At 39.5% G+C, this 18,523-nt stretch overlaps 1 protein-coding gene across 1 annotated transcript in view; it reads right to left on the reverse strand.

Annotated features, from left to right (window-relative positions):
- Nucleotides 1–18,523, reverse strand: part of LOC132545871 (U3 small nucleolar RNA-associated protein 15 homolog) — a 117,476-nt gene that overhangs the window by 85,043 nt on the left and 13,910 nt on the right. Inside the window, exon 4 of the mRNA XM_060209543.1 lies at nt 18,271–18,394. Within this exon, the coding sequence (XP_060065526.1) occupies nt 18,271–18,394 (124 nt within the window). The remainder of the gene's footprint in view (nt 1–18,270; nt 18,395–18,523) is intronic.

Genomic DNA, 18,523 nt, shown 5'->3' on the forward strand with positions numbered 1-18,523 from the left:
GACTCTACCTGACAGTAACACCTTACACCTGTCTCACTGAGGAGTCACCATATACCTGACAGTAACACCTAACACCTGTCTCACTGAGGAGTCACAATATACCTGACAGTAACACCTTACACCTGTCTCACTGACAGATCAGAATATACCTGACAGTAACACCTAACACCTGTCTCACTGACAGATCAGACTATACCTGACATTAACACCTTACACCTGTCTCACAGACAGATCAGACTATACCTGACAGTAACACCTAACACCTGTCTCACTGACAGATCAGAATATACCTGACAGTAACACCTTACACCTGTCTCACTGACAGATCAGAATATACCTGACAGTAACACCTTACACCTGTCTCACTGACAGATCAGAATATACCTGACAGTAACACCTAACACCTGTCTCACTGAGGAGTCACAATATACCTGACAGTAACACCTTACACCTGTCTCACTGACAGATCAGAATATACCTGACAGTAACACCTAACACCTGTCTCACTGACAGATCAGACTATACCTGACATTAACACCTTACACCTGTCTCACAGACAGATCAGAATATACCTGACAGTAACACCTAACACCTGTCTCACTGACAGATCAGAATATACCTGACAGTAACACCTTACACCTGTCTCACTGACAGATCAGAATATACCTGACAGTAACACCTTACACCTGTCTCACTGACTGACCAGTCTATACCTGACAGTAACACCTTACACCTGTCTCACTGACAGATCAGACTATACCTGACAGTAACACCTTACACCTGTCTCACTGACAGATCAGATTATACCTGACATTAACACCTTACACCTGTCTCACTGACAGACCAGAATATACCTGACAGTAACACCTTACACCTGTCTCACTGACAGATCAGAATATACCTGACAGTAACACCTAACACCTGTCTCACTGACAGATCAGACTATACCTGACATTAACACCTTACACCTGTCTCACAGACAGATCAGAATATACCTGACAGTAACACCTAACACCTGTCTCACTGACAGATCAGAATATACCTGACAGTAACACCTTACACCTGTCTCACTGACAGATCAGACTATACCTGACAGTAACACCTTACACCTGTCTCACTGACAGATCAGACTATACCTGACAGTAACACCTTACACCTGTCTCACTGACAGATCAGATTATACCTGACATTAACACCTTACACCTGTCTCACTGACAGATCAGATTATACCTGACAGTAACACCTTACACCTGTCTCACTGAGGAGTCACAATATACCTGACAGTAACACCTTACACCTGTCTCACTGACAGATCAGAATATACCTGACAGTAACACCTTACACCTGTCTCACTGACAGACCAGATCACCTTATATCTGATTTACTTACTTCATACCTATCTTAATATGCAAATTTCCCTTGAAGAATTACATAACCTGAAATTATACCGGGAAAAAAATGGACGTTGTATTACATTATTTAGACAAAGTATTGAAATTTGTTTTCTATCTGCTCTTACTGATAATAACAAGTCTAAGTACTGATGAAATACAGTGATTTTCTAAGGTATAGTGTTTATATATATCTATTGATCTTTCCATTATATCTATAAGGCTTTTCTCCCTTGCTCTACTGCAGACACCAAATATGATAACTGTGTATCACTATGTTTTACAGTAACTTAAAAAGGTATTCTACATTAATTCTCCTGATCAATCAATAATCGCACTTCTTATGAAATTCACAATGACTAAATAAATGAAATTTTAAGAGGCCATTTTAATTTAATCAGCAGAAGCAACACTGGGTTGTGATACAAAGATGACACATTCTCCGGGATTCTGATGCGAAAATGAAACCAGTTGCTTAATACTAACAGAAATAAATTAGACGATGCATTTAAAACTGGATTGTCTAATTACAGTGACATTTTTTCACATCTAAAGGAATTAACATTAATTAATAAAAAAGTGTAGTGACAAATTAATCAACTCACACACTGTGCCCGCATTCAATTTAATTTATTTAACAATAAAATTTATCCCTGCTGTGAGTGATTAAGAAAATTAATGAAGACCTTATGGGACAAGAAAGCACAAACGCTATATGTTTGAGAACAGCATCCCCTATATCTGTAAATTAGGAAACAATATTGGGCCAAGACCAAGGAAAACATAATCCCTTTCTCTTTAATGACAAATGCATTCATTTATAATAACACGCTATAAATGCCACGGGTTCCAGGAGCTATGTCTGAACTTCTAATGGTTGGTCAGTGAATGGTCAGACTGTCTCAAGATTGGTCAAACACTGGAGAGTTGATGATGGCTCCCAGTTTGATTTATTTCATGCCTTGTCTAATTACTGACACACACCCTACATTCCCTTCACCTCACCCTTCGTCCTCTTCTCCTATAATGACAATAACAGGGTGGAAAATCAAAATTTTCCAAACTGACATCCTCCATGTTACTGAGGCTTTCTCCACCCTTACACTAGTGACCATGGGACCCGATATCCTCCATTTTACTGGGGCCTTTCTCCAGCCTTACACTAGGGACCATGGGACCAGACATCCTCCATGCTACTGAGGCCTTTCTCCAGCCTTACACTAGTGACCATGTGACCTGACATCCTTTATGTTACTGGGGCCTTTCTCCATCCTTACACTAGTGACCATGTGACCTGATATCCTTTATGTTACTGGGGCCTTTCTCCATCCTTACACTAGTGACCATGTGACCTGACATCCTCCATGTTACTGGGGCCTTTCTCCATCCTTAAACTAGTGACCATGTGACCTGATATCCTTTATGTTACTGGGGCCTTTCTCCAGCCTTACACTAGGGACTATGGGACCAGACATCCTCCATGTTACTGGGGCCTTTCTCCATCCTTAAACTAGTGACCATGTGACCTGATATCCTTTATGTTACTGGGGCCTTTCTCCATCCTTACACTTGTGACCATGGGACCTGACATCCTCCATGTTACTGAGGCCTTTCTCCATCCTTACACTAGTGACCATGGGACCTGACATCCTCCGTGTTACTGAGGCCTTTCTCCATCCTTACAATAGTGACCATGTGACCTGACATCCTTTATGTTACTGGGGCCTTTCTCCATCCTTACACTAGTGACCATGTGACCTGACATCCTCCATGTTACTGGGGCCTTTCTCCATCCTTACACTAGTGACCATGTGACCTGACATCCTCCATGTTACTGAGGCCTTTCTCCATCCTTACACTTGTGACCATGTGACCTGACATCCTCCATGTTACTGGGGCCTTTCTCCATCCTTACACTTGTGACCATGGGACCTGACATCCTCCATGTTACTGGGGCCTTTCTCCATCCTTACACTAGTGACCATGGGACCTGACATCCTCCATGTTACTGGGGCCCCTTTTCCTTCCTCCCACTACAGAGTTACCATTGGATTCCCTACCAAACATATTAATGGGGCCCCTTCTCCACCCTCACAATACAGTGTTACTATTGGATTCCTTACCAAACATATTAATGGGGCCCCTTCTCCACCCTCACACTACAGTGTTACCATAGGATCTGGTACCAAACATATTAATGGGGCCCCTTCTCCACCCTCATACTACAGTGTTATCATGGGATCTGATATCAAACATATTAAAGGGGCCCCTTCTCCACCCTCACACTACAGTGTTACCATAGGATCTGATATCAAACATATTAATGGGGCCCCTTCTCCACCCTCATACTACACTGTTTCCATGGGATCTGATATCAAACATATTAATGGGGTCCCTTCTCCACCCTCACACTACAGTGTTACCATAGGATCTGGTACCAAACATATTAATGGGGCCCCTTCTCCACCCTCACACTACAGTGTTACTACGGGGTGCTAATATCTAACTTGGATTGTTAATACTATCAAGGGGTCTTCTATGTTCCTTCTGAGAGTCGGCAATCAACTCTTCAGGGTATTAACAAATCCCATTCTTACTTGTCTGTATTAAGTTAATCAGATAAACTCATTGTGTTATCATCAATTATTCTACATTAATTATGCATCAGACCTTCGTCAGTTCCCGAGAAGATCTACAGATGAGTTTTCTTCGGAGAGACATTGCATTGATATTAACCTGTACAGTCACAGTTATGATATTACTGGCAGAATTGAACCCTCATCTTCTTATAAGTAATCATTCTACATTTCGCCAACTTTGATCTGCAGCTTGCCCCTCCGGCTGTCCTGGCAGTGCTTTGAGATCCTCAGGAGTTCGAGAGGCTTTTTTTTTTGGATTCCCTACTAGCTTAAGTACAATGAAGGAGGCCATCTACATACCAGGGTTTACGACATTAACAGGCAAACAATTTAATACTGATTAAAGACACTGGCTGCTCGCCTTAACATCCATTTATATAAATATTTCCCATCCATTAATTCATTATTTCATTAATTCTCGGTGAGTAACTGAAATAAAGATCTAAATCTATATAGCACATTCCAACATTGTTCTTTAATAGGTTTTACCACTGTGTAATACATTAATATAACTCAGACATGATGCTCTCTATTTCAAAATCATTTTATATACTCTCTGCAAAAACTCTTAGATTATAGTGTTTGTACATTACCTGAGATGTATTTCATTTAATTTGACAATTATGTTCTCCACTTAGAGAGGCAAAATCGTGATTTCACAGATGTTTTTATAAACAACAGTATGCTTCCTAGTGTCTGTAATGTGCAATTCTAAAACTTACATAATACTGAAATGAACCAAAATAAACCAGAATTTCTGTATTATTTTGTAATTTGTATAAACAAGACTTTTATTAACAAGAACATCTATATTATTCCAAAACTTGTACAGACCACAATTTCTGAATCATTTAGATTCTTGCATAGACCAGAAACTTTTTCTTGTTCCTAATCTCCTATCACATTAATATCCGGAAACTTGTCATGACTAGAATTTCTGCAATATTAGCAAATTTGTATGAACCAGAATTTCTGTATTATCTGGGAATCTAAACTATCCCATTCGTCAGATATTTACCATGGTTCTAGTTTAAAAAATCACTACAAAATGAACCACTACATATTCTGGAAATCTGTATAAACTGGACTTTTGATTAAATACTGAACAACTATATACAGGTCTGTCAAATGTCCCTGTGTAATCTGGAAACCTGCACGAACTGGACTTGTAACTACATAATGAACCACTATATACAGGTCCGTTCTCTATAAACTGGATACCTGTCTATAAAGTGGCCCTGTGTAATCTGAAAACCTGTATAAACTGGACTTTTGACTATACTGAACCACTACATACAGGTCTATAAATTTGCCCTGTTATCTGGAAACCTGTTTAAAATGGATACAGGTCTGTCAAATGACCATGTGTTATCTGAAAACCTGTGTAAACTGGACTTTGGACTAAATACTAAATCATTACACACAGGTCTGTCAAATGTCCCTGTGTAATCTGAAAACCTGTATAAACGGGACTTTTGACTTTATACTGAACTACTACATACAGGTCTGTCAAATGACCCTGTGTAATCTGGCAAGCAGATATATATTTTATTGTAACCTGTAAGTATGTGTACAGACAAGCTTTAAAAAAACAGGTGGAGATGGTACGTAGTGTTGTATTGAACAAATTTATTTGTCTTTCAAATCATGTGATCTGATTTCCTGGTATCCATCAGCCAATTAGATCAGAGTGGTCGGACATTGCCCTAATTCATTTTGTTCAGGGTAGAGTCTATGTTCATCAAGTGTCAATGTATCATAAGTAATGGTGAAAACCATTAGTCATTCAAACTAAGGCAGCCTTATAAAGGTAATAGTTGCTTAGGAAGTGAAATTTTCAGGACTTAAGTAACTTTGGATACTGATATTAAAAAAATGTTTCTTTATTAATTGAAGTTTCTAAACCATTAAAAGCACTCCGCCTATTATTAGTTGTCCTTGGATATAATTCATTGGTAAAATTATCATTCATTGTTTGTCAAAGTCTTAAGAGTAAAATATACTGAAGTCTTTTTTTCCCCATTTACATTAAGAAATATTATGTACATTGAAGAGTGTAACATTATATTTATAACAAAGTTTCCCTGATTATGGAAGTGAAAGGCCCAAAGTGGAACAGTGACAAACATTTCCGTTAAATGTCCTGACCTTGAGTGCCAACTTGTCAATGACAGGACATTATTTTGTAAAAACTTTTGACAGTCATAAAAACATGTCTGTATTACAAATCATGACAATGGGAAATGCATGACAAAAAAGAAAGGAAAAACTAAGAAAAAAGATCACAACAAATCTCACACATTTTATACATAAAGGGTGACCATGGCAACGGTACAATATGTCAGCCCTTGCTAAATAGCCAACCATTAACATCCTGAGGAGGAGGCGCAGGAATCTGTTATAAAACAGTAAAAAACCCACACAATTCAGCACAGAAAAATAGCCATTCTTTGAAGTTCATAAGAAGATAATATAAACCATGCTTAACTTAATCCTTTCTGACAAAGAAAAGGGCTTCCACCTTGTGGCTGACCTTTCCTTGTTGAAATTCTTATCAGGAAGGGTCATAAAAACCACCACAGAATTCTTGCATTAATATTGGAATTCTGTAAACTCCTGCTGTGCATGTCATATTTAAAATGACATATTAAAATTAGATAGCAGGATGTAGTGCCAATATTAAGGCAAATCAACGTGAAATTTAAAGAAAACATATGAGAATCTGAGCAGTCGACAAGGACCACTTCCCTCGTCAAACCTTTCTGGTGCAGCAGGATCAGTATGAATAAGACTAAACAGTTTTTTTTACCAGCAGTTCCACCAGCGGAACATTTACAACATGCCGTGTGACACAATATATCTGTAGACCTGAACATGATGGATTAGACAACGCCGTCTGCACATTCTATAAAATTTACAAAATTATAATGGAAACAAAATGGATAAAAAACTCCACATTCAGAACTCAATGAGAATCATATGGTAGCACTTTATGTGTGGTGTGTTATAGAGACTATAAGTAGAGTGTTCCTGGGTCAAATCCTGTTAGAGTTCCTGTTCTACAAAACAACTACCAAGTCTTACTAGTTTTTTTTTCAAATCCTGATTATTTAACACATATGACATCTCCAGTTAAAGCTAGAAAATACATTTAAAGATAGGACACCTTCTGTTAAAGCTAGAAAATACATTTATAGATACTTTCAGGTTAAAGCAGAAAATACATTTATAAAGCTGTTAAAGAAAATACATTTATAGATAGGACACCTTCTGTTAAAGCTAGAAAATACATTTATAGATAGGACACCTTCTGTTAAAGCTAGAAAATACATTTATAGATAGGACACCTTCTGTTAAAGCTAGAAAATACATTTATAGATAGGACACCTTCAGGTGAAGCTAGAAAATACCTTTATAGATAGGACACCTTCTGTTAAAGCTAGAAAATACATTTATAGATAGGACACCTTCAGGTGAAGCTAGAAAATACATTTATAGATAGGACACCTTCTGTTAAAGCTAGAAAATACATTTATAGATAGGACACTAGAAAATACATTTATAGATAGGACACCTTCTGTTAAAGCTAGAAAATACCTTTATAGATAGGACACCTTCTGTTAAAGCTAGAAAATACATTTATAGATAGGACACCTTCTGTTAAAGCTAGAAAATACATTTATAGATAGGACACTTTCAGTTAAAGCTAGAAAATACATTTATAGATAGGACACCTTCTGTTAAAGCTAGAAAATACATTTATAGATAGGACACCTTCTGTTAAAGCTAGAAAATACATTTGTAGATAAGACACCTTCTGTTAAAGCTAGAAAATACATTTATAGATAGGACACCTTCAGGTGAAGCTAGAAAATACATTTATAGATAGGACACCTTCTGTTAAAGCTAGAAAATACATTTATAGAGAGGACACTTTCAGTTAAAGCTAGAAAATACATTTATAGATAGGACACTAGAAAATACATTTATAGATAGGACACTTTCAGTTAAAGCTAGAAAATACATTTTTAGATAGGACACCTTCAGTTAAAGCTAGAAAATACATTTATAGATAGGACACCTTCAGGTGAAGCTAGAAAATACATTTATAGAGAGCACACCTTCTGTTAAAGCTAGAAAATACATTTGTATAAAGGACACCTTCAGGTGAAACTGCAGTACACAGATAATTTTTTTTTCAGCTTGCAGAGCTGAATTATAATTCCCTTAGGAAGAAGTCTATTAAAGAAAGATCTTTGTTTCATTTAATCAAGAATAAATTATAAATATGAATTACCTTGCAGAAGATTATTACATTACATAACCATGACAAACAATATTCTCTACATAAGCTGCTTTAACACGCATATTCATTCTTCATTTTACAGCTCCGTTAAAAACAAAGTTTTTCAAGTTAATCTGTAAATCATATTAGCCTTATCAAGGACTTCCTATGCAGACCTCGATGATTCTTTGTAAAGATAAAATTTCCATGGCATCAGATCAATTCATACCTAGACAAATCCCCAGCCATCTCATCATTGTAATTCAGAGAAAAAGATAAGAATATCATGTATCTCATTGTAATACAACTGATCAAATACTTTAATCTTCTTTTGGAAGCTAAATATCAGGTTGTTTCTTTCATCAATGGTATTTGTAAGGAAAATAGGGAACTACATGACCAGCATAATCTTAAACTAATGAAGACATCACATGACAAGCATACCCTCTTACAAATGAGGATATCACATGACCAGTATACCCTCTTATAAATGAGGATATCACATGACCAGTATACCCTCTTACAAATGAGGACATCACATGACCAGCATACCCTCTTACAAATGAGGACATCACATGACCAGTATACCCTCTTACAAATGAGGACATCACATGACCAGTATACCCTCTTACAAATGAGGACATCACATGACCAGTATACCCTCTTACAAATGAGGACATCACATGACCAGTATACCCTCTTACAAATGAGGACATCACATGACCAGTATACCCTCTTACAAATGAGGATATCACATGACCAGCATACCCTCTTACAAATGAGGACATCACATGACCAGCATACCCTCTTACAAATGAGGACATCACATGACCAGTATACCCTCTTACAAATGAGGACATCACATGACCAGTATACCCTCTTACAAATGAGGACATCACATGACCAGTATACCCTCTTACAAATGAGGACATCACATGACCAGTATACCCTCTTACAAATGAGGACATCACATGACCAGTATACCCTCTTACAAATGAGGACATCACATGACCAGTGTACCCTCTAAAGAGGATATCACATGACCAGTATACCCTCTTACAAATCAGGACATCACATGACCAACATACCCTCTTACAAATGGGGACATCACATGACCAGTATACCCTCTTACAAATCAGGACATCACATGACCAACATACCCTCTAACTAAAGAAGATATCACATGACCAGCATACCCTCTAAAGAGGATATCACATGACCGGTATATCCTCTTACAAATGAGGACATCACATGACCAACATACCCTCTGACTAAAGGAGACATCACATGAAGAGTACACCCTCTAACTAAAGAGGATATCACATGACCAGTATACCCTCTAAAGAGGACATCACATGACCAGTATACCCTCTAAAGAGGATATCAAATGACCAGTATACCCTCTAAAGAGGATATCACATGACCAGTATACCCTCTAAAGAGGATAACTCATGACCAGTATACCCTCTAACTAAACAGGATATCACATGACCAGTATACCCTCTAAAGAGGATATCACATGACCAGTATACCCTCTAACTAAAGAGAACATCATATGACCAGTATACCCTCTAACTAAAGAGGATATCACATGACCAGTATACCCTCTAAAGAGGATATCACATGAGCAGTATATCCTCTAACTAAAGAGGACATCATATGACCAGTATACCCTCTTAAGAGGACATCACATGACCAGTATACCCTCTAAAGAGGATAACACATGACCAGTATACCCTCTAACTAAAGAGAACATCATATGACCAGTATACCCTCTAACAAAAGAGGATATCACATGACCAGTATACCCTCTAAAGAGGATATCACATGAGCAGTATATCCTCTAACTAAAGAGGACATCATATGACCAGTATACCCTCTTAAGAGGACATCACATGACCAGTATACCCTCTAAAGAGGATAACACATGACCAGTATACCCTCTAACTAAAGAGGACATCACATGACCAGTATACCCTCTAAAGAGGATATCACATGACCAGTATATCCTCTAACTAAAGAGGATATTACATGACCAGAATACCCTCTAACTAAAGTGGATATCACATGACAAGTATACCCTCTAAAGAGGATAACACATGGCCAGTATACCCTCTAACTAAAGAGGATATCACATGACCAGTATACCCTCTAGAGAGGATATCACATGACCAGTATACCCTCTAAAGAGGACATCACATGACCAGTATACCCTCTAAAGTGGATATCACATGACCAGTATACCCTCTAACTAAAGAGGATATCACATGACCAGTATACCCTCTAACTAAAGTGGATATTACATGACCGACCAGAATACCCTCTAACTAAAGTGGATATCACATGACCAGTATACCCTCTAACTAAAGAGGACATAACATGAAAATAACTTAATAAAATCTTTTGTAATGCACATTTTTTCATTTCCAACATAAAAAATTGCTAAGAATGTCTACATAATGGTGATGATGGTTTTTTTTATAACTTTAGAACTTGTCTTTATATAACTGAAATGTAGAGTCTGAATCACTTGTACGCTGTAACTGGCTCCAGATTTAGCGGGATATATCATTTTTAGTGTTCGGATACATGAAGACAAATCTTGTTTCTTCATCTGCTGTAGCTATATCGAGATGGTAGGAGAGAACAATGACATTAGGTTTATATATAAATAAAAAGGTAGGCCTCTTGTTAACCCACCAGTAGGAACACTTGATTGACAGGAATGGGAGAAAAATTATTTCTGCCATATCTAAGGAATTCATCAGAGATTATATCTATTTTATCAGTACTGAAGGATTAGAGTATTACGGAAAAGTATGGGTACAGAGCGAGACTCGCCACATCATACAAAACTCTACATACATATACATGACAAAGTGTATATGTATCACTGTCGACCGAAACAATTATGTGCCTATAACACATACAGAGATCATCAAATCTCAACATGATTTTCAACGATTTATCTTGTGGCTAGGGCATTTATTTCTACCGAGAGACATATAGGAACTCAACAACATTCTTCTTACAATTTTAATTGGCAAGTATACGACTGGGCCTTCCATAATTTACTTCCTATAGCTTTTTGTTCTACATGACCAATCTTTACTGTCATCCTCATGGTTTCTTGATAGCCTACCTTACTCTGTCTTTTGGTCACCACTTCTTTCCAAGCCTATACTTATATATCCTTCCATCAGACTGTCATATCCTGAAATTGTCCCCACTTACCACCACCACCCACTCTATATCCTTCCATCAGACTGCCATATCCTGAAATTGTCCACATTTACCACCACCCACTCTATATCCTTCCATCAGACTGTCATATCCTGAAATTGTCCCCACTTACCACCACCACCCACTCTATATCCTTCCATCAGACTGTCATATCCTGAAATTGTCCTCCCTTACCACCACCACCACTCTATATCCTTCCATCAGACTGTCATATCCTGAAATTGTCCTCCCTTACCAACACCACCACTCTATATCCTTCCATTAGACTGTCATATCCTGAAATTGTCCCCCCTTACCACCACCACCACCACCCACTCTATATCCTTCCATCAGACTGTCATATCCTGAAATTGTCCCCCCTTACCACCACCACCACTCTATATCCTTCCATCAGACTGTCATATCCTGAAAATGTCCTCCCTTACCACCACCACCACTCTATATCCTTTCATCAGACTGTCATATCCTGAAATTGTCCCCACTTACCACCACCACCCACTCTATATCCTTCCATCAGACTGTCATATCCTGATTTTGTCCTCCCTTACCACCACCACCACCACTCTATATCCTTCCATCAGACTGTCATATCCTGAAATTGTCCTCCCTTACCAACACCACCACTCTATATCCTTCCATTAGACTGTCATATCCTGAAATTGTCCCCCCTTACCACCACCACCACCACCTCTATACTCTATATCCTTCCATCAGACTGTCATATCCTGAAATTGTCCCCCCTTACCACCACCACCACTCTATATCCTTCCATCAGACTGTCATATCCTGAAATTGTCCCCCCTTACCACCACCACCACTCTATATCCTTCCATCAGACTGTCATATCCTGAAAATGTCCTCCCTTACCACCACCACCACTCTATATCCTTCCATCAGACTGTCATATCCTGAAATTGTCCTCCCTTACCACCACCACCACTCTATATCCTTCCATCAGACTGTCATATCCTGAAATTGTCCTCCCTTACCACCACCACCACTCTATATCCTTCCATTAGACTGTCATATCCTGAAATTGTCCCCCCTTACCACCACCACCACCACCCACTCTATATCCTTCCATCAGACTGTCATATCCTGAAATCCCCCCTTACCACCACCACCACTCTATATCCTTCCATCAGACTGTCATATCCTGAAAATGTCCTCCCTTACCACCACCACCACTCTATATCCTTCCATCAGACTGTCATATCCTGAAATTGTCCCCACTTACCACCACCACCCACTCTATATCCTTCCATCAGACTGTCATATCCTGAAATTGTCCTCCCTTACCACCACCACCACCACCACTCTATATCCTTCCATCAGACTGTCATATCCTGAAATTGTCCTCCCTTACCAACACCACCACTCTATATCCTTCCATTAGACTGTCATATCCTGAAATTGTCCCCCCTTACCACCACCACCACCACCCACTCTATATCCTTCCATCAGACTGTCATATCCTGAAATTGTCCCCCCTTACCACCACCACCACTCTATATCCTTCCATCAGACTGTCATATCCTGAAATTGTCCCCCCTTTCCACCACCACCACTCTATATCCTTCCATCAGACTGTCATATCCTGAAAATGTCCTCCCTTACCACCACCACCACTCTATATCCTTCCATCAGACTGTCATATCCTGAAATTGTCCCCCCTTACCACCACCACCACTCTATATCCTTCCATCAGACTGTCATATCCTGAAATTGTCCCCCCTTACCACCACCACCACTCTATATCCTTCCATTAGACTGTCATATCCTGAAATTTTCCCCCCTTACCACCACCACCACCACCACCCACTCTATATCCTTCCATCAGACTGTCATATCCTGAAATTGTCCCCACTTACCACCACCACCACCCACTCTATATCCTTCCATCAGACTGTCATATCCTTAAATTGTCCCCGCTTACCACCACCACCCACTCTATATCCTTCCATCAGACTGTCATATCCAGAAATTGTCCACATTTACCACCACCCACTCTATATCCTTCCATCAGACTGTCATATCCTGAAATTGTCCCCACTTACCACCACCCACTCTATATCCTTCCATCAGACTGTCATATCCTGAAATTGTCCCCACTTACCACCACCACCCACTCTATATCCTTCCATCAGACTGTCATATCCTGAAATTGTCCACATTTACCACCACCACCCACTCTATATCCTTCCATCAGACTGTCATATCCTGAAATTGTCTCCACTTACCACCACCACCCACTCTATATCCTTCCATCAGACTGTCATATCCTGAAATTGTCCACATTTACCACCACCCACTCTATATCCTTCCATCAGACTGTCATATCCTGAAATTGTCCCCACTTACCACCACCCACTCTATATCCTTCCATCAGACTGTCATATCCTGAAAATGTCCCCACTAACCACCCCCACCCACTCTATATCCTTCCATCAGACTGTCATATCCTGAAATTGTCCCCACTTACCACCACCACCCACTCTATATCCTTCCATCAGACTGTCATATCCTGGAATTGTCCTCACTTACCACCACCACCACTCTATATCCTTCCATTAGACTGTCATATCCTGAAATTGTCCTCCCTTACCACCACCACCCACTCTATATCCTTCCATCAGACTGTCATATCCTGAAATTGTCCTCACTTACCACCACCACCCACTCTATATCCTCCCATCAGACTGTCATATCCTGAAATTGTCCTCACTTACCACCACCACCCACTCTATATCCTTCCATCAGACTGTCATATCCTGAAAATGTCTCCACTTACCACCACCACCCACTCTATATCCTTCCATCAGACTGTCATATCCTGATATTGTCCACATTTACCATCACCCTCTCTATATCCTTCCATCAGACTGTCATATCCTGAAAATGTCTCCACTTACCACCACCACCCACTCTATATCCTTCCATCAGACTGTCATATCCTGAAAATGTCTCCACTTACCACCATCACCCTCTCTATATCCTTCCATCAGACTGTCATATCCTGAAAATGTCTCCACTTACCACCACCACCCACTCTATATCCTTCCATCAGACTGTCATATCCTGAAAATGTCCCCACTTACCACCACCACCCACTCTATATCCTTCCATCAGACTGTCATATCCTGAAATTGTCCTCACTTACCACCACCACCCACTCTATATCCTTCCATCAGACTGTCATATCCTGAAAATGTCCCCACTTACCACCACCACCTACTCTATATCCTTCCATCAGACTGTCATATCCTGAAAATGTCCCCACTTACCACCACCACCCACTCTATATCCTTCCATCAGACTGTCATATCCTGAAATTGTCCTCACTTACCACCACCACCCACTCTATATCCTTCCAGCAGGCTTCGTCAAATCCTGAAACAAAGCTCTTCAGTGGCCAGATGTGTTAGTAAGGAAAGTTAATATTTAACCTGGTGTTTCCCCATTTAACACAAGATAGTGACCGATGATGAAATGTCAATTCTGTTCTTTGTAAATACACCCATCAATTAGTTGGATTAGTGTGACCAATAAGTGTGACCGGTGTCTGAGATCTGTGGGGTAATTAGTATTCGTCTAGACCAGAATACCGTATTGGTGACCTCACCTCTCCACACTATAATATGTAACAATGTACAAGGATGGTGGTCCATTGGCAACATCAATACTTAACATGACAGAGGTCGTGTAAATTGTGAACTCAAGGGTCAAAGTGACAATGAGCTGTCTCTAACCTGTCTATTAATAAAACAATCAGTCCTTCGATTCTAACATCCAGGTATAATTACTGTCTCATTCAGAAACACTTCCTCTGACATACACTTGCCATTCTATAAACGGTAATCATCATTACAATACTACAATTTATTCAAACTTCTATGTGATTCCTGTTGTCAATGTACCATTCTTTATTTCATTATTATTTGCTTTGAAATGTACCTGTCTTGTCTTGAAATGAGCCTATCTTGTCTTGAAATGTACCCATCTTTCCTTGAAATGTACCTGTCTTGCCTTGAAATGTACCCATCTTTCCTTGAAATGAGCCTTTCTTGCCTTGAAATGTACCCATCTTTCCTTGAAATGAGCCTATCTTGCCTTGAAATGAGCCTTTCTTGCCTTGAAATGTACCCATCTTTCCTTGAAATGAGCCTATCTTGCCTTGAAATGAGCCTTTCTTGCCTTGAAATGTACCCATCGTTCCTTGAAATGTACCTGTCTTGCCTTGAAATGTGCCTATCTTGCCTTGAAATGAGCCTATCTTGCCTTGAAATGTACCCATCTTTCCTTGAAATGTACCTGTCTTGTCTTGATATGAGCCTATCTTGTCTTGAAATGTACCCATCTTTCCTTGAAATGTACCTGTCTTGCCTTGAAATGAGCCTATCTTGCCTTGAAATGTGCCTATCTTGCCTTGAAATGTGCCTATCTTGCCTTGAAATGTACCCATCTTTCCTTGAAATGTACCTGTCTTGCCTTGAAATGAGCCTATCTTGCCTTGAAATGAGCCTTTCTTGCCTTGAAATGTACCCATCTTTCCTTGAAATGTACCTGTCTTGTCTTGAAATGAGCCTATCTTGTCTTGAAATGTACCCATCTTTCCTTGAAATGTACCTGTCTTGCCTTGAAATGTACCCATCTTTCCTTGAAATGAGCCTATCTTGCCTTGAAATGAGCCTTTCTTGCCTTGAAATGTACCCATCTTTCCTTGAAATGAGCCTATCTTGCCTTGAAATGAGCCTTTCTTGCCTTGAAATGTACCCATCTTTCCTTGAAATGTACCTGTCTTGTCTTGAAATGAGCCTATCTTGTCTTGAAATGTACCCATCTTTCCTTGAAATGTACCTGTCTTGTCTTGAAATGAGCCTAACTTGTCTTGAAATGTACCCATCCTTCCTTGAAATGTACCTATCTTGCCTTGAAATGTACCCATCTTTCCTTGAAATGTGCCTATCTTGCCTTGAAATGAGCCTATCTTGCCTTGAAATGAGTCTTTCTTGCCTTGAAATGAGCCTATCTTGCCTTGAAATGAGCCTATCTTGTCTTGAAATGTTCCCATCTTTCCTTGAAATGTACCTGTCTTGTCTTGAAATGAGCCTATCTTGTCTTGAAATGTACCCATCTTTCCTTGAAATGTACCTGTCTTGCCTTGAAATGAGCCTATCTTGCCTTGAAATGTGCCTATCTTGCCTTGAAATGTACCCATCTTTCCTTGAAATGTACCTGTCTTGCCTTGAAATGAGCCTATCTTGCCTTGAAATGAGCCTTTCTTGTCTTGAAATGTACCCATCTTTCCTTGAAATGTACCTGTCTTGTCATGAAATGAGCCTATCTTGTCTTGAAATGTGCCTATCTTGCCTTGAAATGAGCCTATCTTGTCTTGAAATGTACCCATCTTTCCTTGAAATGTACCTGTCTTGTCATGAAATGAGCCTATCTTGTCTTGAAATGTACCCATCTCTCCTTGAAATGTACCTGTCTTGCCTTGAAATGAGCCTATCTTGCCTTGAAATGTACCCATCTTTCCTTGAAATGAGCCTATCTTGCCTTGAAATGTACCCATCTTTCCTTGAAATGTACCCATCTTTCCTAGAAATGTGCCTATCTTGCCTTGAAATGAGCCTATCTTGTCTTGAAATGTACCCATCTTTCCTTGAAATGTACCTGTCTTGTCATGAAATGAGCCTATCTTGTCTTGAAATGTACCCATCTCTCCTTGAAATGTACCTGTCTTGCCTTGAAATGAGCCTATCTTGCCTTGAAATGTACCCATCTTTCCTTGAAATGAGCCTATCTTGCCTTGAAATGTACCCGTCTTTCCTTGAAATGTACCTGTCTTGCCTTGAAATGTGCCTATCTTGTCTTGAAATGAGCCTATCTTGCCTTGAAATGAGCCTTTCTTGCCTTGAAATGAGCCTATCTTGTCTTGAAATGTACCCATCTTTCCTTGAAATGTACCTGTCTTGCCTTGAAATGTACCTGTTTTGCCTTGAAATGTACCAGTCTTGCCTTGAAATGTCCCTGTCTTGCTTTAAAATGTACCTATCTTGCCTTGAGAGTACCAGGAGACTAAGACCAGTTGTTCTCAAAGTGTAAGTGTCTTTTGCTTCATTGACAACCGCAATGTAAATCTTGGTCCATTCAAGTAAGTAATTTCACATTCTTCAATGGGTATCAGGTAAACAACAACCAAACCACAGGGTGAACTAAAAAGCATCAAACACCTCCAGCTTCAAACTCACACAAAGAAACTGAGTATTTCTCAGTGAGATTATGATAACTGTACAACTATATACCTTGAAATGACTTCCAAGCAACCAAGGTGGAGATCTTTGCAGAACACATCTATGCCTCTCTATCCTTGGGCAACCAAATGACTTGCTTGGCAAATCTTGTTTCATGCATTCACCTAGGTCTCTCTAACCTTGAAGTAACCTTCAAACAACCAGTCTGGCAAACCTTTTAGGGGGTGATCTGTATTGTTCTAACCTCAAAGTGACCTTAATAACAATCTACCTGGTGAACCTTGTAGGTTGTGATCTGTGATTGTCTAACCTTGGACTGAAACACCAGGCCTGGCGAAACTTGGATGTGGTGACCTCTATTTCTCAAACCTTGAGCTGACCTTCAAACAACCTTACCTGTTGATCCTTATCAGTGTCCTGTGCTGCTCTAACTGTCAGCTGTCCTAAAGACTTACCTGGTGTTCCTTGTAGGTGGCGATCTGTGCTTCACGAGGTATATCCCAAACTGCAACACTGTTGTCATCAGCTCCTGAAAACAGCCGCACGCGGTCACGCAAGAACTTTGTCACGTGCACAGCTCTGAAAATAAATTAATAAAAGATAAATGTCGTTATTTTCCTAAAGTCGATCAGATACAAATAAAGCTTCCTTTGTGATTATTTTGTTGTCTTTAAGATACATACTAAATACATTTGAATTTGCTGATAC

Source organism: Ylistrum balloti, unplaced genomic scaffold (genome assembly GCF_031769215.1).
Source record: "Ylistrum balloti isolate Yb309-2 unplaced genomic scaffold, AGI_CSIRO_Ybal_v1 Utg369860, whole genome shotgun sequence".
NCBI lineage: Eukaryota > Metazoa > Mollusca > Bivalvia > Pectinida > Pectinidae > Ylistrum > Ylistrum balloti.